Genomic DNA, 26,922 nt, shown 5'->3' on the forward strand with positions numbered 1-26,922 from the left:
GACTCACTTTCCAGGTCTTCCTGTAGATCCAAGGTTTTGTTTCTCCTGAGACCTTCTAGACGCTTTCTTAGCACAGCCCACAGTCAGTGGCTGGCGGGGTGTCCTCTCCTCGAGAAGGACCAAGTCTCAGTCCCTGCTGTTTCCCGGCACCTGGCACACTGCCCGCCACGCGGTTAGATGCGCGGCAGAGGGCTGCTGGCTGAATCCGAGCGAGACCCGGGAAAGCACACATCTGAGTTGCATATTCACCTTTTGAGAAGCGGCTCCATCAGGGACGCCGTGCCAGTCATCCCCGGTGCAGGGGTCTGCAGGGAGGCGCCCGCCCTTGGAAGCTTGCTGTCCACTTGGGGAGGAAAGTCAGGCTGCAGCCGGCCGCCCAGGAGTCCATCCCTGAGTGCGGGAGGAGGGTGGCCCAGAGGAGCAGCTGCCACTAACGGTGGCATCAGGGAAGGTCTCTTGTCCCTGAGGGTGCCTCACTGAGAGCGAGGACTTGAAGGCTGAAAGGTGACAGGCCTAGGTTCAGGGAAAGGGGGAAAGGCAGAGCCCCGAGCAGGTAACATTTACTGCAGGGAGTGGCCCGTCTAGCACAGGGCTCTCAGGGACAGTTCTTGGGACGAAAATGTGTTCTGGGGCCTCTGGGCTGAGCCTTTACTTTGGGGAAGGTCGTTGAGAGCCACTGTCAGTGGGCTCCCAGAGAGAGACTTGGGCCACACGGCACCCTGGAAAGATTCATCTGGTGTCCGTGGAAGAAAGGGTGTCTGGGAGGTGAGCGGGAGGCTGCAGCTGGGGAGAGGTGGTGAGCAGCCAGGCCTCGGCAGAGGCGCGGGGCACAGAGGGGAGAGGGGGCTGACTGTGTCCGTGTCACACCTCAAGATGCCTGCGGCTGGCTGGTCGCACCCCCGTATGGCACTACATGCTCTCCCGGCCAGGTTACCGTGGCTGGAGGGGCTCTGCTCCGTCATTGTCAGAGGTGGGGAGTGGCGGCCTGGGCTGTCACTCGCACCCCTCCCAGACTGTTCCTGGCAACTACCTCCCCGCCCTCCTCCCCCCGTGCTGCCCCGCTGCCTGCTTCCCCTCCGTGGACCACTGTCTAACGTGTGGAAACCTTTCCCAGGGCACCGCCGAGCAGGGCAAAGCTGAGAACCTCACACATCTGGAGAGCAGTGCGGAAGGAGACGGGGGGCGGGAAAGATGCTATTTCCAGAGCACGTCCATGTCTTCCCCAAGCCCCTCTGGCTCTCCTGCGGGATGAGGGAATGCCATGCCCTGCCCCCAAGCTGGGGGTCTGGGACTGGGGGGCAGAGCACAGAGAGGGGTAATGAAGATTCTCCCTTCAACAAGGGCTTTGCACCTGTGGGAAGATAAATCACAGGATCGAGAGCATGGATGCTGGCTGGTCCTTTCCCCTGCCTTTGGGTTGGACTGCTCCATCCCAGGGGGACATCTGTGGCAGCATGTAGGAAAGGGAGTTCTGGAGGAGCCGCAGGGAGTCGTCGCCGGCATCAGGCAGAAGCCGCGAGCACGGCACGGGCTCCTGTCTGTACGGTGGGGATGGTAATGCCTCTCTTGTGGGACTGTTTTGAGGATTAAAGAGAAGGCACCTAGGGGTACCTGGGTGGCTCAGCCAATTGAGTTCCAGCTCTTGATCTCAGCTTAGGTCTTGATCTCAGGGTCATGAGTTCAAGCCCCAAGTTGGGTTCCGCACTCAGTGTGAAGCCTGCTTTAAAAAAGAGAGAGCGAGAGAGAGAAAGAGAGAGAGAAAGAAAGCATCTAGCATAGAGCTGTAGTAAACCTTTAATAAATGTGAGTTCCTCTCTCCCTTCTAACTCACATACCTCATGTGGCAATTTATAGTCCTCAGGGACTTGCGGGCTGAAATATATGTCTGTCAGTCAGCAGCATGTACTGAGTGCCAATAATTTTTTGCAGAATCATGCAGCAGCCATGTGGTAGGGAAAGAAAAAGAAATAAGAGACGGTGTTGCCCTTGAAGCTTACAGTGCAGTTGAAGTGAGAACATACACTGTGTACACACACGCACACACGCACACACACACACGCCTTCAGAATCATTACAAAGCACTCTCCAATCCTGTGTAATACGCCACAAACTATATTATGTGGTAACTGAAAAAGGTATCCTAGGGAACAGATGGATGACTAAAAGGAAAGAGGGAGCTATACGCGTGTGTGTGTGTGTGTGCGTGCACGTGTGTGTAAGTAGATCTTCCACACATGGAATAGTAGAATAAGAACAGTTCTCGAAAGCAGAAGGCTTGGGTTGACCGAGCATCAGAACGGTGCAATCTTTAGCAAGCTACGTTGGACATCTCTTTATCAAATGAAGACAATAGCGTGTAATTCTCAGAATGGCCGTAAGGATTAAGCGAGTGTGATGGCTAACTGCTCAGCACAGAGGCTGGGACATCCTTACCCTCCGCAGGTCCCTATCCCGTGTCTCTGGTCTCCCTTTGTCTCTTCCTCCTGCCCTAGATCACACTGTGCCGGGTCCCGACCAGCTGCTCCTGACCCCCTTCTTTGCCTCAGTTTAGTCTTTGCCAGGTTTTCTGCCATGTTGCTCATCGTGCTAATTTTCCAAGGGAAATTATCAAGTCTGCCCTTTCTAAACCATCCTGCTCACGCTGACTTCTCCTGGCCCCAGGCAGCAGAGTAATAATACATGAATGCTGAATGATAAATAGCACCGTCCACACAAATCTATCAGATGGCGCTGTGCAGTTTTAAAAATGCAGACACTACATTTCACTTCTGTTCCCCAAGCAAGGAGCAGAGATGGGTTCTTTGAGGATAGTCCTACAAGCCCAGAAGGCAACCTCCCATTGCGAGCTGTCGGCCACCGTGGGGTGAGCTGGCCTGGTGTGCTGCGTCGTTCCGTGTGAGCAGGAGTGTGGCTGTGAGAGGGACTGCTTGCTGTTGGGATGTTGTGTGCAGTCGTTGTCACCCAGGGAACCTCTTCTGGGTGCTGCAGAGAGATTGCCATGGAAGGGGAGAGGGGGCTTGGTGCTGCGATGCAAAGAGAAAGTCAGAGATGCAGGATGGATTTGTTTCCCAAGCGCAGGCAGCTAAATGCTCTAGATGGGGCTTTTGTCCAAGTGGCTCCCCCTCTACAGCAAATGTGTCTCCTGAAAATCCAGAGGCTCCAGGTCCCCTCCCAGCGAGCAATCCACAGAGTAGGAGGCACTGACATCTCCCCAGCCACTTCCTTATTTTTTAAGAAGAATATTTTTGCATCAGAAACCCTTTGATGAAGAAAGGGAGAGAGAGCCCTTAATGAAATATGTTAATCTGGGTAAGCCAGGCTCATATGAAAGGGAATATTAAAAGAGACAATATTCGCCAAACCCAGCTCAGTACTCAGAGCTGAAAAGAAAAGAGAAGAAAATAGGGCCCCTAATTTCAGCTATTCAGGGTCAGAGAGGTGGCGGTGATCAAGTCTGGAAAATCAACTAGAGGCCTTCAGATTTGACTCTGATGCATTAGTCTGAAAGGGCTGTGGGGAGAGAGTTTTTGTGCCGACATCAAAGATGATTTGGGAACACAAGGTCAAATCCACCTGCAAGCGACTGGTAAAAGCAGAGAGAAAGGGGCCACTTTCTGGGACACTCTCTGCCCCAACCCTCCTGTGACTGGCAGCCTAGTGTGGCAGGGAAGGGAAAGGCAAGGCTGGGTATTTTTTTTTTTAAATATTTTTATTTATTTCTAGGAGAGAGAGAGACAGCATGAGCAGGGGAGGGTCAGAGAGAGAGGGAGTCACAGACTGAAACAGGCTCCAGGCTCTGAGCTGGCAGTCAGCACAGAGCCCGACGCGGGGCTCGAACCCACAAACCGCGAGATCATGACCTAAGCGAAAGTCGGACGCTTAACCGACTAAGCCACCCAGGCGCCCCAAGGCTGGGTATTTATTGCGACTGCAAAAGGCAGAGGAACTCCAAGTCCAAAGTAAAAGACAAAGAGTGGCTCAGATCCAATCCCAACAGTGGTCTATAAAATGAGAGAAGAGCCCCATCTAACCATTGTAGTAGGGTGGGGGAAATGCACCTGCAAAGCAGAGAGAGAAAAATAGCCCAAGACACAAGATAAAAGCCAGAGAGTGTTTTGTCAGGGAAGCCAAGGAAGGAGTGCTTCAGGAAGAAGGGAGAGGTCTAAGGGTTGAACACTCCTGAGAGGCCAGGTGAGGAACTGGGCTTGGTGACATGGGGGTTGCCGATACCCTGGAGATACAGTGCTGATATCGGGGGTGTGAGGAGTAAATGGTAAATGTTTACATTGTCCAGCACCAGGCGCTTGGTAAATATTAGCTCTTCTTCTCCACTAAAGCCGCTGGTATAGCCCACCTCCACACTCTCCCATGGCCCTGCTAAAGCCAGCAGGTGCACACAGTCAACACCGGGGACAGCCCTTGAGCATCTGGGTCTGGTGGCTAGAGGGGCTTGTGTTTCTAGTCGCCGTGGGTCTGAAACCACCAGAGAGACAATTCTTGGCAGGCTCTCACCCCCAGGACACTGCACAGACAGCAAACTAAAACACACCCCCCAGTCTTCCTGTGAAAAAGACCTATTTGCTTGTCCTGGAGCTTCAGCCTAAAGGGCAGGTTTCGGGTTATCACACATCTAAAGACTACTGAAATGTTCTAAGAGAATACGGGCTAAGGGAATGCCATCCTTGTGTGTTCCCTTGGTCTCATGACAACACACCAGTACATCCCAGGAAGGAGCTCATACACTTGTCTGTAACCTTGATTTTTGCAACTGTTGCCAAGGGGACGCCTCCAGATGGCCCGGTCTGGAGGCCAGCAGGGTTTGTGATTGTGGTCCCATAGGACAGTATGTATTTGTATACTTTAAAAGCTTCTATCTAAGAATCTGGCTTCCAATCAGCCTGAATGTCAGCAGGTGCTAAGATCCCTCCCTCTGGAACACTGACAGGTCTTGGCATACCCTCAACAATGGAGAACTATCCAGAATAAACCAGGCTGTTTAGACAGTCACAAAGGTTCAAGAGACAACCGAGGGCTAGGGCGAGGTTAAACAGTATGGTTCATTGCCTACATAAGGGCACTCCTTCAAGACAAGGAGAGGAGGCTATTTTACCTAATGCACAGAACAAAACAGAGTCAAGCAAAATGAAGAAACAGAGGAATGTGTTCCATGTGAAAGAATAACATAAAACTTTAGGGGCAAAGAACATGAGGAAATGGAGGTAAATAACTTACCTGATAAAGAGTTCAAAGTAATGGTCATAAAGATGCTCATGGAACTTAGGAGAAGAATAGATGAACACAGAAGATTTCAACAAGGAGACAGAAAATATTAAAAAGTACCAAACAGAAGTCACAGAGCTGAAGAACACACCAGGGGGTGTGAAGAAAGGATCAGTGACCTGGAAGACAGGGCAGTGGAATGCTCCCAAACAGAGCAGCAAAAAGATAAAAGAATTTTTAAAAGTGAAGATAGCTTAAGAGACCTATGGAGCAATGTCTAGCAGAGTAACACTCACATTACAGGGCTCCTGAAGAAGCAATAAATGGGCAGGAAAACTTATAATGTTTTTAATAAGTAAAAAATTACTTATAAAAGTAATAATGGCTGGGGCACCTGGCTGGTTCAGTTGGTAGAATATTGGACTCTTAATCTTGGGATTATGAATTCGAGCCCCACCTTGGGAGTAGAACTTACTTTAATAATAAAAAATTAAAATTAATAATTAAAATGTTTTAATTTATTATTTAATTTATTTTTAATTAACAACATTAAAATTTAAAAATAAAGTAATAATGGCTGAAAATTTCCCTAACCTGGGGAAGGAAACAAGCATTGAAATCTAGGAAGCCCAAAGAGTTCCAGATAAGATAAACCCAAAAAGATCCACACCAAGACACATTGTCATTAAAATGTCAAAAGTTAAATATAAAGGGAGAATCTTTAAAGCAGCAAGAGGAAAACAACTTGTTATGTACAGGGGAAACCCCATAAGACTATTAGCAGATTCCTCGGAAACTTTGCAGGCCAAAAGGGAGTGGCATGGTGTATTCAAAGTGCCAAAGGAAAAAAATTCCCCACCAAGAATACTCTACCCGGCAAGGTTATCCTTCAGAAATGAAGAGGAAACCCAGAGTTTTCCAGACAAGCAAAAGTTAAATGAGTTCATCACCACTAAATTGATCTTACAACAAATGTTAAAGGGACTTCTTTAAGCTGAAGAGAAAGGGCACTAATTAGTAATAAGAAAACATATGAAAGTAAAAATCTCACTGGTAAAAGTAAATATATAGTAAACAAAGTGGATTAATCACTCATAAAGTTAGTATGAAGGTTAAAAGACAAAAGTAGTAAAAATATGTATAACTACAATAATTAGTGAAGGGATACACAAAAAGATGTGGTGTGTCATCAAAATCGTACAACAGAAGGAGTAAAAATGTAGAGTTTTAGAATGCATTCAAACTTAAGTTGCCCTAAGCTTAAAATAGACTACTACACATACAGGCTACTGGATGTGTGCCTCGTAGTGAAAACATAGAGTAGATACACAAGAGAAAATGAGAAAAGAATTTAAGTACACCACTAAAGAAAGTCATCAAACCATAAGTGAGGAGAGCAAAAGAAGAAACGGAAAGAAACTACAAAACAGGCAGAAAATAATTAACAAAGAGGCAGTAAGTACATACTCATCAATAATCATAGGCATACCTCAGACATACTGCTGGTTCAGTTCCGGATCACCAAGAGAAAGCAAGTCAAATGAATTTTTTCATTTCCCAGTGCATGTAAAAGTCATGTAGACACTGTTCTGTAGTCTATTAAGTGTACAATAACATGGGGGGGGGGGGGGGACAATGTATGTACCTTAATTTAAAAATACTTTATTGTAGGGGAGCCTGGGTGCCTCAGTCAGTTAAGCCTCTGACTCTTGGTTTCGGCTCGGGTCACGATCTCACAGTTCATGGGTTCGAGTCCCGCATCTGGCTCTGTGTTGACAACACGGAACCTGCTTGGGATCCTCTCCCTTCCTCTTTTTCTCCTTCTCCCCTGCTAGTGCACTCTCTGTAAATAAATAAACAAACAAACAAACAAAAACAATCAAACCTTTAAAAAAATAATTTATTGTAAAAAAATGCAAATTGTCATCTGAGCTTTCAGTGAGTCATAATCTTTTTGCTGATGGAGGGTCCTGCCTCCATGTTGGTGAGGGTTGGTGTTCAGAGTGGTGCTTGCTGAAGGCTGGGCTGGCTGCAGCAATTTCTTAAAATAAGACAACAATAAAGTTGTCCAAATCAATGGACTCTCCCTTTCACGAGTGATTCTCTGTAGCAGGTGATGCTGTTTGATACCATTTTAACCACAGCAGAATTTCTTTCAGAATTGACGTCCATTCTCAAACCCTGCTGCAGTTTTATCAGCTAAGTTTATGTCATATTCTAAATCTTTTGCTGTCACTTCAGCAGTCTTCAGAGTGTCTCTCCCAGGAGTAGATTCCATCTCAAGAAACCACTTTCTTGGGATGCCTAGGTGGCTTAGTCAGTAAGCATCTTCTGACTTCGGCTCAGGTCATGGTCTCACAGTTTGTGAGTTCAAGCCCTGCATCAGGCTCTCTGCTTTGGATCTTCTCACCACAGAGCCCGCTTTGAATCTTCTGTTCCCCCCAACACATCTCTCTCTCTCTTCCCCTACCCTGCTCACCCTCTTTCCCAAAAATAAATGAAACATTTAAAGAAAATTTTTAAAAAAGAAATTACTTAGTCTGCTCCTCCATATGAAGCAACGCCTCATCTGTTCAAGTTTGATTCTTGAGACGGCGGCCATGCTGTCCCGTCTTCAGGTTCGACTTCTAATCCTAATTCTCTTGGTATTTCCACCGCATCTGCAGCCACTTCCTCCACTGAAGTCTTGAACCCCTCAAAGTCTACACGAGGGTTGCAATCAGCTTCTTCCAAAGTCCTATTAACATTGATATTTTGACCTCATCCCATGAATCACAAATGTTCTTAATGGCTTGTAGAATGGCAAATCCTTTCTGGAAGATTTTCAATTTACTTCGCTCAGATCCATCAGAGGAATCGCTATCTGTGGCAGCTCTAGCCTTATGAAATGTATTTCTTAAAATAATAAGACTTGAAAGTCGAAGTGACGCCTTGATCCATGGGCTGCAGAATGGATGTCGTGTTAGCAGGCATGAAAATGGCATTCGTTGCACATCTCCATCAGACCTCTTGTCAGGTACATTGTTAACAGGCGGTAATATTTGGAAAGAAATCTTTTTTTCTGAGCAGTAAGTCTCAACAGTGGGCTTAAAATATTCAGCAAACCATGTTATAAACAGATGTGCTAGCATCGAGGCCTTGTTGTTCCATTTATAGAGCACAGGCAATGCAGATTTAGCATCATTCTTAAGGGACCTAGGATTTTGGAAATGTTAAGTAAGCATTGGCTTCAACTTTAAGTCACCAGCTGCATTAGCCCCTAACGAGAGAATCAACCTGTCCTTTGAAGGTGAAAGCCAGGCATTGACTTCCCCTCTGTAGCTATGAAAGTCCTAGGTGGCATCTTCCAATAGAAGGCTGTTTCATTTGCATTGAAAATCTGTTGGTCAGGGGCGCCTGGGTGGCTTAGCCGGTTAAGCGTCCAACTTTCGCTTAGGTCATGATCTCGCGGTTCATGGGTTCGAGCCCCGCGTCGGGCTCTGTGCTGACGGCCAGCTCAGAGCCTGGAGCCTGTTTCAGTCTGTGACTCCCTCTCTCTCTGACCCTCCCCTGCTCACGCTGTCTCCCTCTCTCTCTCCTAGAAATAAATAAAACATTAAAAAAAGAAAGAAAGAAAGAAAGAAAATCTGTTGGTCAGTGTAGCGCCTTCATTACTTATCTTACCTACATCTTCTGGAGAACTTGCTGCAGCTTCTACATCAGCACTTGCTGCCCCACCTAATACTTTGATGTTATAGAGATGGTTTCTTTCCTTAAACCTCATGAACCAACCTCTACAAGCTTCAGGCTCTTCTTCTGCAGCCTCCTCGCCTCTCTCAGTCTTCAAAGAATTGAATACACAAGAACTAACAAGTGTTGGCAAGGATGTGGAAGAAAGGGAACCTTCTTGCTCTGTTGATGAGAATGTAAATTGTTGGAGCCACTATGGGAAAGAGTATGGAGGTTTCCCAAAAATTCGAAAATAGAATTATTCTATGATTCAGCAACTCCACTTCCAGGTATTTATCCAAAGAAACCAAAAATACTAGTCTGAAAATATGTGTGTACCTCTATGTTCGTCACTGCATGATTTACAATAGCTTAAGATCTGGAAGCAACCTAAGTCCACTGATAAATGATTAGATTAAAAAAGATGTGGGGCAGGGCACCTGGGTGGCTCAAACGGCTAAGCATCCGACTTCGGCTCAGGCCATGATCTCATGGTTCGTGAGTTCAAGCCCCACATTGGGCTCTGTGCTGACAGCTAGCTTAGAGCCTGGAGCCTGTTTCAGATTCTGTACCTCCCTCTCTCTCTGACCTTCCCCTGCTCACACTGTCTCTCTTTCTCGGAAATTAATAAAAAACATTAAAAAATTTTTTTAAAGATGTGGGGTATACACATACACACACACACTTATACATACACACAAAAACACACACATAGTAGAATATTACTCAGCCATAAAAAGAGTGAAATTTAGCCATTTGCAACAACACAGATAGACCTGAAGAGTATTATGCTAAGTGAAATAAGTCAGAGACCCAAAAAAGGACAAATAACACATGATTTCACTTATATGTGGAATATAAAAAACAAACAAACACACATAATAAACTTTGTAGATATAGAGGACAGACTGGTGGTTGCCAGGGGGAAGGAATTTTGAGAGTGAGTGAAATACGTGAAGGACGTCAGGAGGTAGAAACTTCCAGTTATAAAAGAAATGAGTAATGGGGAAGTGATGTACAGCATGGTGACTGCAGACAATAATATTGTATCGCATGTTGAAAAGTTGCTAAGAGGTGAGGCGCCTGGGTGGCTCAGTCAGTTAAGTGTCCGACTCTTGATTTCAGCTCAGGTCATGATCTCATAGTTCATGGGATTGAGCCCCACATGAGGCTCTGCACTGACAGCGTGAAGCCCACTTGGGATTCCCTCACTCCCTCTCTCTCTCTCTGTCCTTCCCCTTGCAGTCTCTCTCTCTCAAAATAAATAAACTTGAAAAAAAAGTTGCTAAGAGACTAACTGAGGATTCTCATCATAAGAAGAAAACTTTGTAACTTTTGTATGGTGAGAGATAGTGGCTAGGCTTAAGGTAGCTATCACTTCACAATGTATGTAAATATCAAATCATTATGTTGTACACCTGACACTAATATAATGTTATATGTCAGTTATACTTTAATAAAAGAGAGAATTCTAGAGGTAAAGGGATGCATGAAGCTTTTGTACTGTTGAGGAACTGTGGCATAGGGACTTGAAATTGCTAAAGTTAGTTCCTACAACGAACATGGAAATTTCAAAATGGAAGGAGTGATTCAATTTGCTCATTTCAAAGGAGGTGCATTGTGCCACAAGGAAACGACGGACTCTGAACTCTGGAGGGCTGTGTGTGAAGCCTCCACAAGACTGGAAATGACTCAGCAGAGCACATATGACACTTATCTCCAGGGTCCCTGGGATTTCTGAACCAAATCCCCACTATCTCAACCACTTCCCTCGCATACTTCTCACACGAGGCAAATACAGAACTCTAAAAATGCCTTAACGTAGAATTCCTCAGAAGTGTGCCCAGATTTTTCCATCAGCCTCACAGTTCCAGGGGACAACTCTGGGCCTCGATGTGAATGTGACAGAAAACCACTGGAGCAGAAAATGCCTGGAAGGCTGGAGAGGTGTCCCCCTCTGTGACAGCAGCAGAAAACTTAGGTGTCTTAGAAATCATTTCCATTGAAGCAGACCTTCCCAAACCATATGCTAAGGTCTAGCTTCCTCTGTGACCTTCGGAACTCTCACCTGTGTCCTCTGCTTCAATCACTCCTGCCCACTGGGCTGTGTTGGCTTTTGTCTCCTTCCTCCCCGCGTGCCAGGACTCCTCTTGCTCCAGAAAGGTGGCCAGGTTGGGTTTAGAGACAGCAAGTCCTGTTTATTAGGGGAAAAAAAGAACATGGCTTTTGCTGGAGATTCTCCAATTTCCAATCCAGTATTGTGCTCCGGTGGGAAGAGAGGACATTGTAGGATGTTAGAATATTCTAGAACATGATTTCCGGAAATACTGTTTTCTGACAGCACCTTTGCTATTGCTGGTATAGTAAAAATTTCAGATCCTAAGTTCCACTTCTTTTTTTTTTTTAATATTTTTTATTTATTTCTAGGAGAGAGAGAGAGACAGCATGAGCAGAGGAGGGTCAGAGAGAGAGGGAGATACGGACTCTGAAATAGGCTCCAGGCTCTGAGCTAGCTGTCAGCCCAGAGCCCGACGCGGGGCTCGAACCCACGACCCGCGAGATCATGACCTAAGCGAAAGTCGGACGCTCAACCGACTAAGCCACCCAGGCGCCCCTCCCAAGTTCCACTTCTAAGTATTACTGGGTCAAAACTAAGGGGTGGAAATTGGATGTTAAGATGGGGACACTGATATTTTATGCCACTGCACATATAGAATTACCACTAATCGCAGGTAAAGGATGTAGGTTAGCTCAGGAAAGATGAAGTTTAAAGGCATGATGAAACACCACAAAATCATTCTTTTCTTCACCAACAAACTCACGTCCTTGAAAGCAGGGATCTGAAACTCTGTCACAGGAGGTGGAAGCTCCAAGAGACCTTCTACAAACAATAGAGCCCAAACCTGGAGGGCGGCCTAGGTGTTTCTGGGGAAGTCTGCCTCACCCACAGAGGCCAGGTGCCTGCATTTCCCCGGCATCGCATCCCTGTACGGCTCCCGCTCAGCGTGAGACAGTTCTATGGCCACCCCCCTGAGTGTCAGCCGTCATTGAAACACAAAACAATTTACTGTGCGGCCATGGGCAGAGTTCATAATCTGACCCAAGGTGGAACCAAAAATTTAAAACAACAGGTCGTGACCCAGGAGAGTGTCCTGAATTATCCAATAAGGTCATTTTTGCACAATAGTATTCTCTGGCTCTTGGGAAAGAAGATGACACTTGATCTACAAGAACCACTGCGGAGACGATTTTTCTGGAAGATAAATTATAAATTTAAGGCACCAACACAGGCATACACATTTTTGAGTATCGTATTTATAGCATACAGGATAAGTTGTGTTTATGTCTCAGATGGAGAAGTTATGGTGAGTCAGGAGTGTGCTTCTCAAATTTTAATGGGCGCAGAAACAAAATGGAGACCTCATAAAAACGCAGATTCTATCTAGGTCTATCTACCTGCGTTTCCACATTTTTAACAGGCTCATTTTTAACTAGTGAACACCAATGCCTGTGGTCCAATGAAAGGGTTGTATGGAATTTACAGGCCTAATATGATCGTGAGCATAGCAACAACAAACCCTTTTGAAAATTTACTATACGCCACATATCTTTCAAACAGGTTTTTATATATGAATGCATGAACCACATAAATAATCTGAGAATAATAATATTATTCTTCCTCTTTTATGAGAATATTTTGTCAAACATCCAGTAAATGGTAAAGCCCGGTTTTACTCCAATTTATCTTAACTAGAATTTATCTGAAAAGAGCACAGAACAATACACAAAGACAGCCCTAATGAATGTTTATAGCAGTTTTTATAACTGAAAAGAATAATAGAAACATGTTAAGAAGGTAACAAGAAAGAATGAATCAAATAATGTTAACATTTTATGCACGTAAACATACATAAAAATAGGAAGTATGCGTACACGAGAAGTGATAGAGACGAAAATTTTCATGTCAGTGAAATCAAGATTATTTTCAATTGTGTAAATCTTGTAAATCTATTTTTGGATGATGCTCTTTGTATTTTGTAAACACACTAGGGAGATGAACACACACACTGAGATAAGATGAGTTAGAGCAGTTGTTTCCAAATCTTCTATTTCTTTGAAAATTTGTGTCATTTTGTGCTGAGCTATATTTTAGAAACTTAACATACTTGACATGCATTAATAATATGATTCTTGTAGACTTTTTTGAAAATACAAAGGAGTAATAAAGAAGAGAATGTCTGTGACCTGAATGTGTGGAATATAATGGAAACAGAGGACAGAGTCCTGGTGGATTAAAACCCGTTTGCAAAGGCTGTAGTATCTCTAAGGAAACAAAAGTGACAGCCTTCATTTTCCAAAGTAAACTACAAGCAAAGAGAGACTAAGAAGAAAATGTGACGGTTTATGCACATCTCTCAGTAAATCCCTCCAAGGCCTTTGTTAATGATAGAGGGGAGAATATTAACTGGATAATAAGTGGAAGAATGTGACAGAGGGCCACCTAAGCTACGTGAACGATGTTAATGTCCACTGTCATGGGACAAATCGATAGCAGATGACTCAGACACACAGAGGGACACGTAATCACTGCTGTGGTGTTGGTAAAAATGAGGAAATAATAATCTGAATCTATTGTGAAGAAAATGTCAGTTTTATGTAAATTTCTATCCACAGGGGACCTCCCATGTTAGCCTTTGTTACGAATAGAGAGAGCAAGGCTCTTCTAATTAAATGTATGTGTGTATATGTATATGCAAATACACATATATTTTTTCCCTTGGTCCTTCTGTGTTCAGACACATCCCATGGGCCTCCTCCCTCACTGACTCATGATTACCGTCCCTCTCCCATAAACATGGGCAAATCAAGTATGATGTGTGAGCTGGCACCACCTCCCAGGATGCCACAGAGAAAAGCGAACACCTGCTTCCGTGTCGCTAGCCCATTCCCTCCCAAACCAAAGAGGTGTCCACAGCAGGTGGGAGCCCTTATATTTGCACCTCTGGCTTAACCTGCCAGCCACAGAGTGACTTTCTGGGTGGTTGAGGTGTTTTAAGAGACAAGGAGAAAATAAGGTGCTTCTGAGCATCCACAGCCTGCCATTTGTGAGTTTGGCTCATGAAACCAAAGAATTAAATGCAAAACTGCAGATGGGGAGCTGGGCCGGTGCCCTTCACAGATGCCGAGCCTGTGAAGCTCGAAGTGGTGTTTTGAAAACCATCAAGACCTCAATTAACCAGAATCTGAGGGCATGGGATAGACTCTTCTGGTGAACTAATTTATCAGGTACAAGCCTTTTTTAACAAAGGAAAAAAAAATCTCCCTAACAGTCTTTCTAGAATATGCTTTCCTCCTCTCCTGTTCTAGGGATTAAACAGCAGTGAATGCAGTTTAATCTTTTCTACTGAGAATTTTCGGGATCCTCTGCTGTGGATTTAAAAGGCATGGAAAATTAGACTGAATAGTGACATCAGGACATGCCCCAGGAAGATTTTTAAGCCTTACTATCAGCTTGTTTCCTTGTGCTCTGCCTTTTTTTCTTTACAAAGTGAAGTGCCAATAAAGGAATCTAGTTATGAATTCTGGGTTCAGAAGATCCTAGCTGAGGCTTTGCTGTAACTGCAACCCCTTCCCATTTTTCTTGGGAATGCCCCGGTAGAGGCACAGAAAAAAATATATCGAATGAATGACTGGGTTCCTCTGGAGGTGCAGAGTTGTTTACTGTCACAGTATTCCTGTGTGGCATTTTTCACTTTCTACAATTTTGCTGAACAGCCCTGGAATGGCTTGCTAGTCCCCTTGGGTGAATCAGAAACATGCTAATCTCTTTGTGGCCTCCTGACCCTAAATACTCAGAGAGCATTCTCCTGCTAGTGAGCAAAAGAGGGTAGGGTTTGGGCGGGACACTGGCACTCAGTCTGTCCCCCTGAAGACCAAGTGACACTCAAGACCACTACCACACAAGTGCACAAGGAAAGGAAATACAGAGGCATACACAGAAGGAAAAGGGGGAAGAAGACTTGGCTTCACCCTTGGCACTGGGTGGATAGGGATCTCGTGGTTACAACAGGTCACTGATGTGTTGTGGGAGAACAGGAAGAAGGGCACTGGCTAATCACACCCTTAAGGATAGCAAGCAAATGGGGATCTTGAAAGGAGACTTGGGGAACATATTGTCTGACCCCCATCTGAACTCACAAGCTGGCCCAGGGCAGAGGAGAGCTGGTGCATTTGCTGCTGATGTTCTCGGGCATCCCTTGGTCTCCTTGAGTTTCATGGAACAGAATCCTTGTACTCTCTGTGAGGTTGTAAGGCATGTACCCTCCGGCTGCAGTCTGTGTGAGCTGGACCTCCTCTGGGTATCACGCTGGAGATTGGGATGTGCTGGTCCTTGAGGCTGGGGAAGGGCTGTGAGGTTTTCCTGGCTGTGGTTTGAAATGGTTGCTCTCTCTCCAGATTCCTGGGACTTCAAGCAGTCCACACGCAACATCTCCCCCACCATCAACCAGGCCAACATCGTGGACTTGCACCCAGCCTCTGTGTACAGCATCCGCATGTACTCCTTCAACAAGATTGGCCGCAGCGAGCCAAGCAAAGAGCTCACCATCAGCACGGAGGAGGCCGGTGAGCACTCCGGCCTCGTGGTTTTTTCCCATGACCCTGGGGATCAGGGCCATCTGAGGCCCACACCCACCGTATCCACTGACAGTGGGCTTACAATTAGAAGAGGGAAGGAGAGATCCCAAGATATTTATTTGTGTCTGCCTTTGGATCATTGGAGGCTCTTCTGTCTGACCTTTTCCAGATGGAGTTATAGAGGCTGGGCTTTGGGGAGCTGTCCATGGTTCTTTCCCACTCCTCTGGCCCCAGCCTGTCTGGAAAGCCTGGAGTACTAGTGCCCTATATTATTTCCTGTGACCTTTGTTTTGGGGTTTTTCTGAAAATTTAAACAAGCTTTCTCTCCCTATATTTTCTCCTGGTATTGCAAAATAGAAAACAATACCAAAAGTGCATATAAGATATATATGTGCAGCTTTACAAATGATAATAAAGTAAAAACTAGCATAACCAACACTCACTATCAGTTACCAGCATGCCAGGGGGCCCCCTCTGCCTCTACCCAGCCACAACCCCATTGCTCGCTGTGAAGTAACCAGTAGCCCTTCTTACTTTTCTCTTTTATGCTGTCACTACAGGGTACGGATGAAAAAGCATGTCGTTTGGTTTTGCCTATTTTCCCACAGATTCTATTCATGAAATTGTCCTTGATATATTCTTCTGTGTTTTCCTTGTTTTGATCAATATTGTTTTGTGAGTCTCATCATTTGTGCATCTTCAGTGCTTGGGTAGTGCTCTGTGCCATGATTATCTGCAGCCTCCTTGTCCATTTTAGTGGAGACGGACAGCTGGGTGGCTTGCAGCTTGGAGCTGTGAACATTTTTGTTCACATGGCCAGTAGACATAAGAATTCCTGGGGCATCTGAGTGGCTCAGTTGGTTAAGTATCTGACTTCGGCTCAGGTCATGACCTCACAGTTCATGAGTTCGAGCCCCATGTCTGTCTCCGTGCTGACAGCTCAGAGCCTGGAGCCTGCTTCAGAATCTGTGTCTCCATCTCTCTCTGCCCCTCCACCCATTCTTCTCTCTTATTCTCTCTCTCTCTCAAAAATAAACACTTAAAAAAAAAAAAGAATTCCCGCCACCACACACCCTTGCCTACACTTGATACTATCAGACTTTTTAAAAATTATTCCCAGTCTGCTAAATATAGAGTAATATCTCACTGTCATTGGCTGCCACATTTTCAGCAAATGATGATGGAGAATGGAGAGGAAATGTAAACCCTATGATTGTTTCAAGGAGGGTTCTCTGCTTTTCCTCTGTTCCCCAGGATTCCTCCAGCTCAGGAGGCTGAGTGAGCACATAAGACTCTTTTCTTCCAAGACTTGACTTGTAATGTTTCTCCCTCCACCAGCTCCCGATGGGCCCCCCATGGATGTCACCTTGCAGCCAGTGACCTCACAGAGTATCCAAGTGACCTGGAAGGTAAGTGAGATCGGAAGCATTTCCCACTAAATGCCTCCATGCCTCCTCCCTCCTCAACCCAAGAGTGAAGCCCCAGCAAGCTTGCTGGTCTCTGATCTCTTATTCTCACGCCCATTTTTTTGCTAACCACAGTGAGGCCAGAGGGGAGGAAAGACCGAAGGATAAAGGGGCCTTTCCCCCCACCCCTCCCCACTCCCTCTCCACCTTGGCTGTCTGAGGCAGGCCTGTACCTGGCATGGGAGGAAGAACTTGGCAACGCCAAGCGGGAAAGATGGGTTTTCGGCCACACTGGCCTCTCTTCTAAACCCCACATGCTGTAATAGGTCAGGAGTTGGGTTTGATTTTGTACAAAGTTCAAGGGAACCCTGTGGATGATGTGAAATGACAGAACAGGGTCTCACCCTCATCTTGTCCCTCCGACTGGAGCTGGGAGGTACCCTGTACAATCCCATCTTCTCCTGGTGAGGCCTTACACAGGAATCTTGGTGTTTTCAGGCCTCAGTTTCCTCCTCTATAAAATCAGGGTGGAAATAACTGTCCTCCCTACCTCTGGGGCTGGATGAGCTGCACAGAAAAAGGACCAGTGTCATCTGCAGCTATTTCTAAGGGGCAGAGACCTGTAAACTACAGGGTGTCCTGAAGACTCTGTCACTTGAGAAAACTCTTAGAGGAGACCCCACAGCTGGGCAGAGAAACAGCATAACCTGGAGCAGGAGGGAGACACTGCCCTGGGTAACTCTGGCCTCACCGCCACATCACTGCCACGGGCACACAAGGACTGCTTGCTGCACCAAATCCTCAGGCTTCAAGTACTTTCTTACACTAGCTCATCTCACCCTCTGTCCCTGGCGGGTGGCCAGAAGAGGTACTTCTATCCCTATCTGTCAGAGAGGGCCACGGCGTAGAGATGCAGGGTGATTTGCCCACGGCCGTTCAAGGACTTAAATGTGCATAGTCCGGACCCCAACCCAGCCACCACAGCCCACTGCACAGAGTTTGGGAACAGAGAGCTTTCTTAGGGCCCATATGTGTTCTCCTTCTTGGAGCTTTCTCATCTCAACAGCGGGGCTTGGGGGGGAATGCCTCGTCTGCACTCGGGATCAGACCCCCACGGTCATTTTCTTACTCTAACTGCTGATGGGAAAAGCTGGGGTGCCTTAGTTTCCCCCCCCCCACCCCCACCCAGGCCCTTCAACAAGGTAGACTTGAGAGCTGGAGAGATACAGAAGGGCTTAGTGATATTTTCCTTAAAAACACTACACTCTTGGGTGTGTCCCCACCACACATACACACACACACACACACACACACCACACACACACCACACACACACAGCAGAGCCTGGTCCCTTCCTTCCCCAGAGAAATGACCAGGGTGAAAGTGAGGCAGGGGCTGGATAGTTGGACCTTCCTGGGAACCAGCCCACCTAGCAGATGCTCAGAGCCATGGTTCCCCTTCACATCCGGATCTGGGCACCAGGGCTTTCCTCAAAAACTGGGGGTGGTGCCTAGAGTCCAACCCTAAGTCTGTCTGCATCCTGGTTCTGGACTCACTTCCTAGGAATACTGTCGGGGAGCCAGGAGGTGGGGGCAGGGAATGAATACACCTGCAAAACACTGAGCCGGTTGGCTACAAAGCTCTGACCCGGAGGTCGATAGAAATTTAGAATCAGATTTATTTCTCCAAAGTCTCATAATGAAAAATAAAATTGATTAGAAAGTTAGAACTTCAGAATGAACCAACCCATCAATAAATTTTGGCCTGACTTCTCAGGGGACTTTTTTTTTAACACCAAGAAACAGATTAATGAAAAATAAAGATTCACTTGAAAGATAAGTCACTTCATTTTAAGACTCTTTCCGCGAGATGGATCGCCACTGCTTTATGACATAAATTTGCAATCAGCCCTATTGATTTCTTAATGCTTCAGAGAAATATTGTTAAGATTGATTTAAATCCTGAGTGTGCCTGTTAGGGGTGAGGAGAGCAGTGAAGGGAAGGAGAGAGAGAGAGGAGGAAAGAAAGAGGAGGGAGGAAAGGAAGATCTGTCAAGATTTATATAAATATGTGAATATATACATGTACGTAGCAGGGTGTGCTGGGTTGCCTATCCAAGGCCTCTGTCAGTATTTGTTGATATGAATATATTGGGTGGTGCTTTGTACAGGATTATATCATGGTATAGATGGCTCTCATCATGTGGACATGTGTGCGGCTGTGTATATCCGTGAGTGACAATACGATGTGTGTATGTAGTGGGAGAGTCTGTGGCATTATGAAGATGGGCTATCACTCTTGAAGGTGTGTTTGTGTCTCTGATAGCTGTCTCTGTGTGTATATGTGCAAGTGTGTAGACTGACGTGGGCAGATATGAGAATCCAGAAATCTGCTCACTTACCAACTAGCAAACAGGACTGCCCAAGTGCAGAGAAACAGTATTCAGGCATTAACAAAAAGTCAAGTCAATTAAATATACACACACCTATTTAGTGAGTTCCAAACAATTATGTTAAATTAAAAACTTCATTTTATTGAGTTAACAGCGAGCTTAAAATGCAGTTCATTTAAAACATTCATTGAATTAAAAAAAAAACAGTGGGGCTGTTTTACTAACTTAATTGTTTTTGATCTCACTATTTTTTAGTATAATAAAAGGTGGGCTTTTAAATTAACTTCATTGTGTTTAAAACCTTGATTCAAGTTGTTTTTATATGCACTGGGGAGGGTGCTGTCTCTCAGTTTCTAGATGGGCAAGTCTGCTCGTTAAAGGAGCCAGTTTCCCCCTGTGAGTCTAAGTATATTCGACTGTAGGTAGGTGGGCGGATTACAGTGTTTGCTTTGATGGGTCTGGATGTGTGTGTTCATGGTTCCGGATGTGACAGGTATTAGGATTGTGTGTGTGCATCTGGTTGTATATCAAGGTTGAAGCTTGGAGTGAGAGCATGTTTTCTAGCCCCAGACTTAATGGTGTTTCTCTGTTCTTCTAGCTGACTGGGGTCAGTCCTTCATTCTCACCTGCCAACCCAGGGCTCCATAATACCCCCTTCTTACCACATTTCCTCATCTACCTCTGTCCCTCCATCTGGGGGCTGGCTTCAGGCCTCAGCCCCCACATACCCCAGCCCCTCACCATGAGGCCCAGGGCAATGTAGCTACCTGCTCCCAGAAGCTGGGCACACACTGAAGTCAAGGACTCTTTTTTTTTTTTTATTGTGGTAAAATATATTTACCATTTTATTCATGGCTAAGTGCACAGTTCAGTGGCATTAAATACATTTAAAATATTGTGCAACTGTCACCCCCACCCATCTCCAGAATTTCTTCATGATCCCAAACAGAAACTCTGCCCCCCATTGAAGGATAGCTCCGCCCTGAGCCCCTGGTAACTTCTAGTCTACTTTCTATTTCTGTGAATCTGACTATTCATGTGACCCCATGGAAACTATCACACAATATCTGTCCTGTTGTGTCTGGCTCATTTCTCTTAGCATGATGTTTTCAAGGTTCGTCCATGTGATAGCACGTGTCAGGATTTCATTCTGACTAAACAAGAGGCTGACTGTCAGGCTGAAAAATATTCCATTGCACTCATAGGTTACATTTTGTCGATCCGTTCATTGGTCAGCAGACACTCGGGTTGCTTCAACCTTGGCTGTGGTGAATAGGGCTGTGCAAGTATCTGAGTCTCCACTTCCAATTCCTCAGGGTCTGTACCAAGGAGTAGAACTTCTGGACCACATGGCAATCCCATGTTGGACTCTTTGAGGAACTGGCAGACTGTTCTCCCAGCAGCTGCACCAGTTTGCATTTCCACCAGTGGTGCATGAGGCGTTCAACTTCCCCACGTGGTCGCCAGCACTTGGTGTGTTCCGTTTTTTGATAAGAGCTGCCCTACAGGATGTGAGGTGGAGTCTCAGGGCTCTGTTTTTATTCATGCTAATTGCTCACCTCCTTCTCCTTCTGGTTACTTTTGGTCTGCTGTTCCCTGTCTTTCATGTCCCCGAGCCCATGTCAAATGATATTCCTATTCATTCGTTCGTTCATCGGTTCGTTCATTCAGTCATTCAATAACTGTGTATTGGAGGCTTGCTGCGTGTCAGCCATCATCGTAGATGCTGAAAGTAGAGCAAAGAGCAAACAAAACAGACAATGCTTTTCATTCTCCTGGTGGTCACATGCTAATGGGAACAGAAGGACACATAAATACAGTATCCACAGAAATGCTGAGGCATAGGAGCACATGTACCCCAATGTTCATAGCAGCACTCTCCACAATAGCTAAAACATGGAAAGAGCCTAAGTGTCCATCAACAGATGAATGGATCAAGAAGATGTGGTTTATCTATACCATGGAATACTACATGGCAATGAGAAACAATGAAATCTGGCCATGTGTAGCAACATGGATGGACCTTGAGGGTGTTATGCTGAGCGAAATAAGTCAGGCAGAGAAGGACAAATGTCATATGTTTGCACGTATAGGAGGATTAGGAGGAACTTGACGGAGGAACAAGGGGGAGAAGAAGGGCAGAAATGGTGGGGGAAAGGGAGAGAGGCAAACCATGAGAGACTCTTGAACGCTGACAAAAACTGAGGACTGATGGATGTGGATGGATGTGGGGGGAGGGGGGGATGGGCATGGAGGAGGACACTTGTGGGGATGAGCACTGAGTGTTATGTGGAAACAAATTTGACAATAAACTATTAAAAAAAAAATACAGTATCCAATGATGCTAAGTAAATGCAATGCAGAAAAATAAAGCATGGGGAAGAAAAGATGGGTTCAAGAGGTAATGGGGGCCAGGAAGAAAGTAAGGAATACTGAACAGAGGGCAGGGAGCAGTCTTGCAGAAAGAGCATGAGGAGGGGGTGCCTGGGTGGCTCAGTCGGTGAAGCGTCTGACTTCAGCTCAAGTCATAATCTCGTGGTTCGTTGAGTTCGAGCCTCACATGGGACTCTGTGCTGACAGCTCAGAGCCTGGAGACTGTTTCCAATTCTATCTCTCTCTCTCTCTCTCTGCACCTCCCCTGCTCATTTTCTGTCTCTCTCTGTCTCTCAAAAAATGAATGTTAAAAAAAATTTTAATTTGACAGTAGCCAAAGTATGGAAAGAGCCCAAATGTCCACCAATGGATGATTGGATAAAGAGGATGTGGTATATATACATGATGGAGTATTACTTGGCAATCAAAAGGAATGAAATCTTGCCATTTGCAACTATGGATGAAACTAAAGTATTATGCTAAGTGAAGTTAGTCAGAGAAAGACAAATATATGACTTCACTCATGAGAAATCTAAGATTCAAAACAGATGCACATAAAGGAAGGGAAGCAATAATAATAAAAAAACAGGGAGGGGGACAAAACATAAGAGACTCTTGTTTTCTTTTTTAATGTTTTGATTTATTTCTGAGAGAGAGAGACAGCATGAGCAGGGGAGGGTCAGAGATAGAGGGAGATACAGAATCTGAAACAGACTCCGGGCTCTGAGCTGGCTGTCAGCACAGAACATGACGCGGGGCTCAAACCCACGAACCGTGAGATCATGACCTGAGCTGAAGTCGGACGCTTAACCGACTGAGCCACCCAGGCGCCCCAAGAGACTCTTAAATACAGAGAACAAACAGAGGGTTGCTGGAGGGGTTGTGGGAGGGGGGATGGGCTAAATGGGTAAGGGGCACCACATGCTAACTAACTTGGATGTAAATTAAACATAGAGATGGTCCCAATGTGAACAGCAAGAGGCCAGTGCTGGAGCATAGGGAGCATGGGGAAGAGGAGATGGGCCCAAGACGTAATGGGGGTCAGATCATACAGGGCTATGTAGCCAAGATAAGAACTTTGGCTTTCACTCCAAGTGAGACAGGAGCTTTTGAAGGGTTGGGAACAGAGGAGTGACCTGATCTGACTTTGGCTTTAAGAGCATCATCTCAGAGCACCATTGTGTCTTTGTCTCCCTCCCCCACCATGCCCACAGGCGCCCAAGAAGGAGCTGCAGAATGGCGTCATACGGGGCTACCAGATTGGCTACAGAGAGAACAGCCCTGGCAGCAACGGGCAGTACAGCATCGTGGAGATGAAGGCCACTGGGGACAGTGAGGTCTACACCCTGGACAACCTCAAGAAGTTTGCCCAATACGGGGTGGTGGTCCAAGCCTTCAATCGGGCTGGCACAGGGCCCTCGTCCAGCGAGATCAATGCCACCACCCTGGAGGATGGTGAGGGCACCAGCAGAGGGCAGGGGTGCAGAGGCAGACTGCCAGGGAGGACTCGGGGCCTCCATCATGGTCCTGTGAGGCACAAAGGCTCCTTGGATCCCTGCATCTCCTCTTGCCCATTGGCTCCTTTAGAGATGCTGGTCCCTGAGCCCCCCAGGCGCCTCAACCCAGTGGCCAGCACTCTATCTGCTGCTTGCTGCTGTTCTACCCACCTGAGCACCAGCCAGCCGTCTGACTCTCCATCCATGTTTCTCCCTCATTCTGGCCCTCACTCGTCTCTCTCCCCAGGCCCTTTCCTCTACATCCTGCTCCTGTTTCTCTTCCCTTACAACCTGTAGGTTGGAAAAAAGGCAGAAACAAAGTTACCTTTGTACTTCAGGACTAGCAAGTGTCCACTACCTGTTTTAGGGACCGGAGATGAGACTGAGGTTAAGAAATTCCCAAGGTCCATGTGGCAGGTGATTTAGAGCCCACTATTTAAAACATGATTCTTTGAGGGCCGGGGAGGACTCTGAGTAAGTACAGGGCCCAGTTTTCAGGGGAACGGGGTTAAGAGGAAGCAGGAATGTGCCTCCTGTCCAAGCACAGAGGGGGGCCAGCTGGTACCTGAGCCTGGGCCGCGTTGAAAGAGGAGACGTGGCCCTTGATGCCTGCAGCCCCGCTGAAGAGCAGACCCAAGAAGCAGGGTGTTCTCCTAAGCTTCCTGCTTGATGCCTCAACCCCAAACCAGAGTCTGAGATTAAAACCTTCACTAAGCTGACCCTGCCCCAGCAGAGGGAGGGCACTAACTGTCCCGAGGGCATAATGCCATCAGAATACCCAACATTCCGCCATTAGAAAGTCATTCCTTTAGGTTAGGCAGTGCCTTCTCCCTACTTCATCTTCTCTGAAAACGTAGACACCCTTGGGAGGAGGGACGCATCAGATCAGAAACACCTGAAGGTAGGTGAGCTCATACCAGCGGTCCTTAACTTTAGCTGCAAATCGGAGTTATCTGGGGAGCCTTAAAAATACTGATGCCCAGGCTTGATCTCCCAAGGCTTTGGGGCACAATCTGGGCTTTGGGGTGGAGCATTGAGCCCCCGCGGAAGGAGAGAACCAAAAAAGAGGGAAAGGCACACAGAGAGCAGAGGGGCACAGAGAAGCCGGGCGGTGTGGGGGGACCACAAGGCAACCAGCTCTGTCTCCCCCATTCCACACTCGCTCCATCCCCCACCTGCACCTCCCTTCAGAGGCCTGACTGGGTGGAGGAGGACCAGCTTGCTCCCTCTTCACACCAGCAGTGCTCCAACCCAGTGGTTCTCAAACCTGAGTGTATATCAGAATCTCCTGGAGGGCTGTAAACAGATCGCCGGGCCCTCCCCCCAGAGCTTCTGCTTGAGCAGGTTGAATCCATTTTGCATTTCAAATAAATTCCCAGGTGCTGCTGGTGCTGCTGGTAAAGGAGCACCTGTGAGAATCGCAGCACTGATAGCGAGGGCTTCACCCGGACAGGGAGCCAAGGTTCACGCAAGCTAAGCAGCCTGTCCAGGATCACCTGTCTAGTAAAGAACGGAGCCCGGATCAAACTCCAGGGCAGACCCTGAACTCTTTCTCCTTCACCCCGTTGTTACACTCTCACTTGGGAGTGAGGCTGGATGCCAGACCCAGGGACTCGGACGCAGGATGCCCCGGGGAAGGCGCGTCCGGGGCAACAGCTGCCCTGAGCCCACACGGACATGCCCGCCACGCACTAAAGCTTCCTGTCCTCCAGGGCCAGCCCAGGAAACAGTGGGCCTGGCCCGCCGCTGACCTCCCTGGGTCACCGCCTCCCCTGCTCTGGGGTGGGAGTTAGCGGGGAGTTAGGGGAGTGGGGGGTAGAATTTCCAGGAGGGAGAGATCAGCACGGGCCGGAGAGTCATTTTCAAAACAAAGGAGGAGAGAGGGAAGAAAGTTTCCAGCGGCAGTTGCTCAGCACTTTTTCATACTTAATTAAGGCCCTCGTTAGCCTGTCAGATCCTGATCGTTTCCTGGCAATATTAGCACTCCTCCTGGGGTATTCAAGGGCCCCTGCTTTAGCAATAGTGTCTTTTCCATAATTATATTACCTTCATTTTGTTCGAACGGGCGATCTGTATTAGTTTATTACACTGGGTCCCTAATTACATGGTGCTTATATTTTTACACCTAAGTAATATGAAACAATAATCATTCTCAAAGAGGATCGTTACGATGATGTATTATCATTTAAATGCTCATAAAAATTAGAGTTGCCTCTTGTGGGGCAATGGGATCTAATTACCTTCCATCCAGCCTGTGCCTCCTTCCTCCCTCTCAGAGCAAAGCACACGTGGCCTTTCCCTTTGGCCCCAGCAACTCAGAAGGCAGCAGGAAGGGCCACCGAAGTTCTCCCCAGCCGAGGTGGCTCCTGGAACCTGGCATCGCTGCTGTCTGCCATCTCAGAAGGAGTGGCCTGCACTGCGGCAAACCCCCGGGGGAGGGGGAGGACTTGGGTTAGGCTCAGAGCTAGCCCTCCAATGGGGAAAGGTAGAGGCAAGATGGACCACCGACAGTGGCCTCAGAAAGTACTTTCTCATCATCTGGGACATTTTGATATATTCACGCACGGGGACAAGGGACACAGGTGTAATAATCCCAGAAGTCCTAAAGGTGTCTGTGGAATCTCTTTTCCTCTTCACCGGGGTGAGGGGACCACTTCCTTCTTTTCCTTCCGTTCAGCTTGGCATTAAGGACGCAAGGGACCTGAGAGCCAAGCTGGGCTCGGACCACCTGGTCAGATAACACAGCAGGGCCGGCGGCCATCCGATAAGACCCGGGGCCGGCCCGGAGACCTTCCAGGCTCTGTAGCGCCCAGCAGAGGTGACTCCCCGGGCCGTGGTGCCCACCGGTGAATCCCCATGGGCTCACACCCAGAGTTCATCGCCTTGTGCCCCCAGCATTTACCCAGAACCAGGAACGGGCCACCTGGAGCCTGTGAAGACCTCTGTCTACCCAGTGCCAGAAGACACTTGCGTCACTCCCCAGCCTCACAGCCCAGACTCCCCTCAGTCATCGTCAGGAGCTCCTTCCGCATTTCTCTGGCGGGGACACGGATCTCGGGCTCTACCTCCTGACTGGGCCCTTTGTTTCCCTCCCCGCCCCGTGCAGTGCCCAGCCAGCCCCCCGAGAACGTCCGGGCCCTGTCCATCACCTCTGATGTGGCCGTCATCTCCTGGTCGGAGCCCCCACGCAGCACCCTCAATGGCGTCCTCAAAGGCTATCGTGTCATCTTCTGGTCACTCTACGTGGATGGGGGTGAGTCTGCCAGGAGCGAAGGCCGGGGCGCAGGCCGAGAGGTGCAGGGCCAGCGGGGGTCTCTGTCCACGCTTCCCGAGGGGTGTCCCGCGGAGGCGCGGCCCCTCCTTCTGCACGTACTACCCCAGCCAGAGCCAGACACCAGGGTGGGTCACCTCTGTGGTCGGGGGAGGGACGCCAGCTGCTGCTAGAAGGCAGAGCGTTGGCAATGGCTGGAGCTGTGGTGGTGCGTGTGTGTCTCTAATGTAGCATGCTGGCATTAGTCAGGGGCCGGGCAGGGGGCAGGTGGCACACGCGAATGGGGCGATTGAAGAGTTTCATGAAGGCGCTGCTTGCAGACGGCTGTGGAGGGAGGGCGGGGCACCCAGGACTGGTCCTCACCACCTAGGCCAGAGGGGAGGAGAGGAGGAAGCGGGGCTGCCAGAGCCTAGCAGGGGG

The 26,922-nt window shown here is 47.4% G+C and overlaps 1 protein-coding gene across 1 annotated transcript in view; it reads left to right on the forward strand.

Annotated features, from left to right (window-relative positions):
• Positions 1 to 26,922, forward strand: part of DSCAML1 (DS cell adhesion molecule like 1) — a 330,897-nt gene that overhangs the window by 274,974 nt on the left and 29,001 nt on the right. Inside the window, 4 exon segments of the mRNA XM_077777444.1 lie at positions 15,385 to 15,552; positions 16,903 to 16,973; positions 22,950 to 23,190; positions 26,338 to 26,484. Coding sequence (XP_077633570.1) covers positions 15,385 to 15,552; positions 16,903 to 16,973; positions 22,950 to 23,190; positions 26,338 to 26,484 — 627 coding nt within the window.

This window comes from Crocuta crocuta, unplaced genomic scaffold (assembly GCF_008692635.1).
Source record: "Crocuta crocuta isolate KB4526 unplaced genomic scaffold, BGI_CrCroc_1.0 scaffold271, whole genome shotgun sequence".
In the NCBI taxonomy this organism is placed as follows: Eukaryota; Metazoa; Chordata; class Mammalia; order Carnivora; family Hyaenidae; genus Crocuta; species Crocuta crocuta.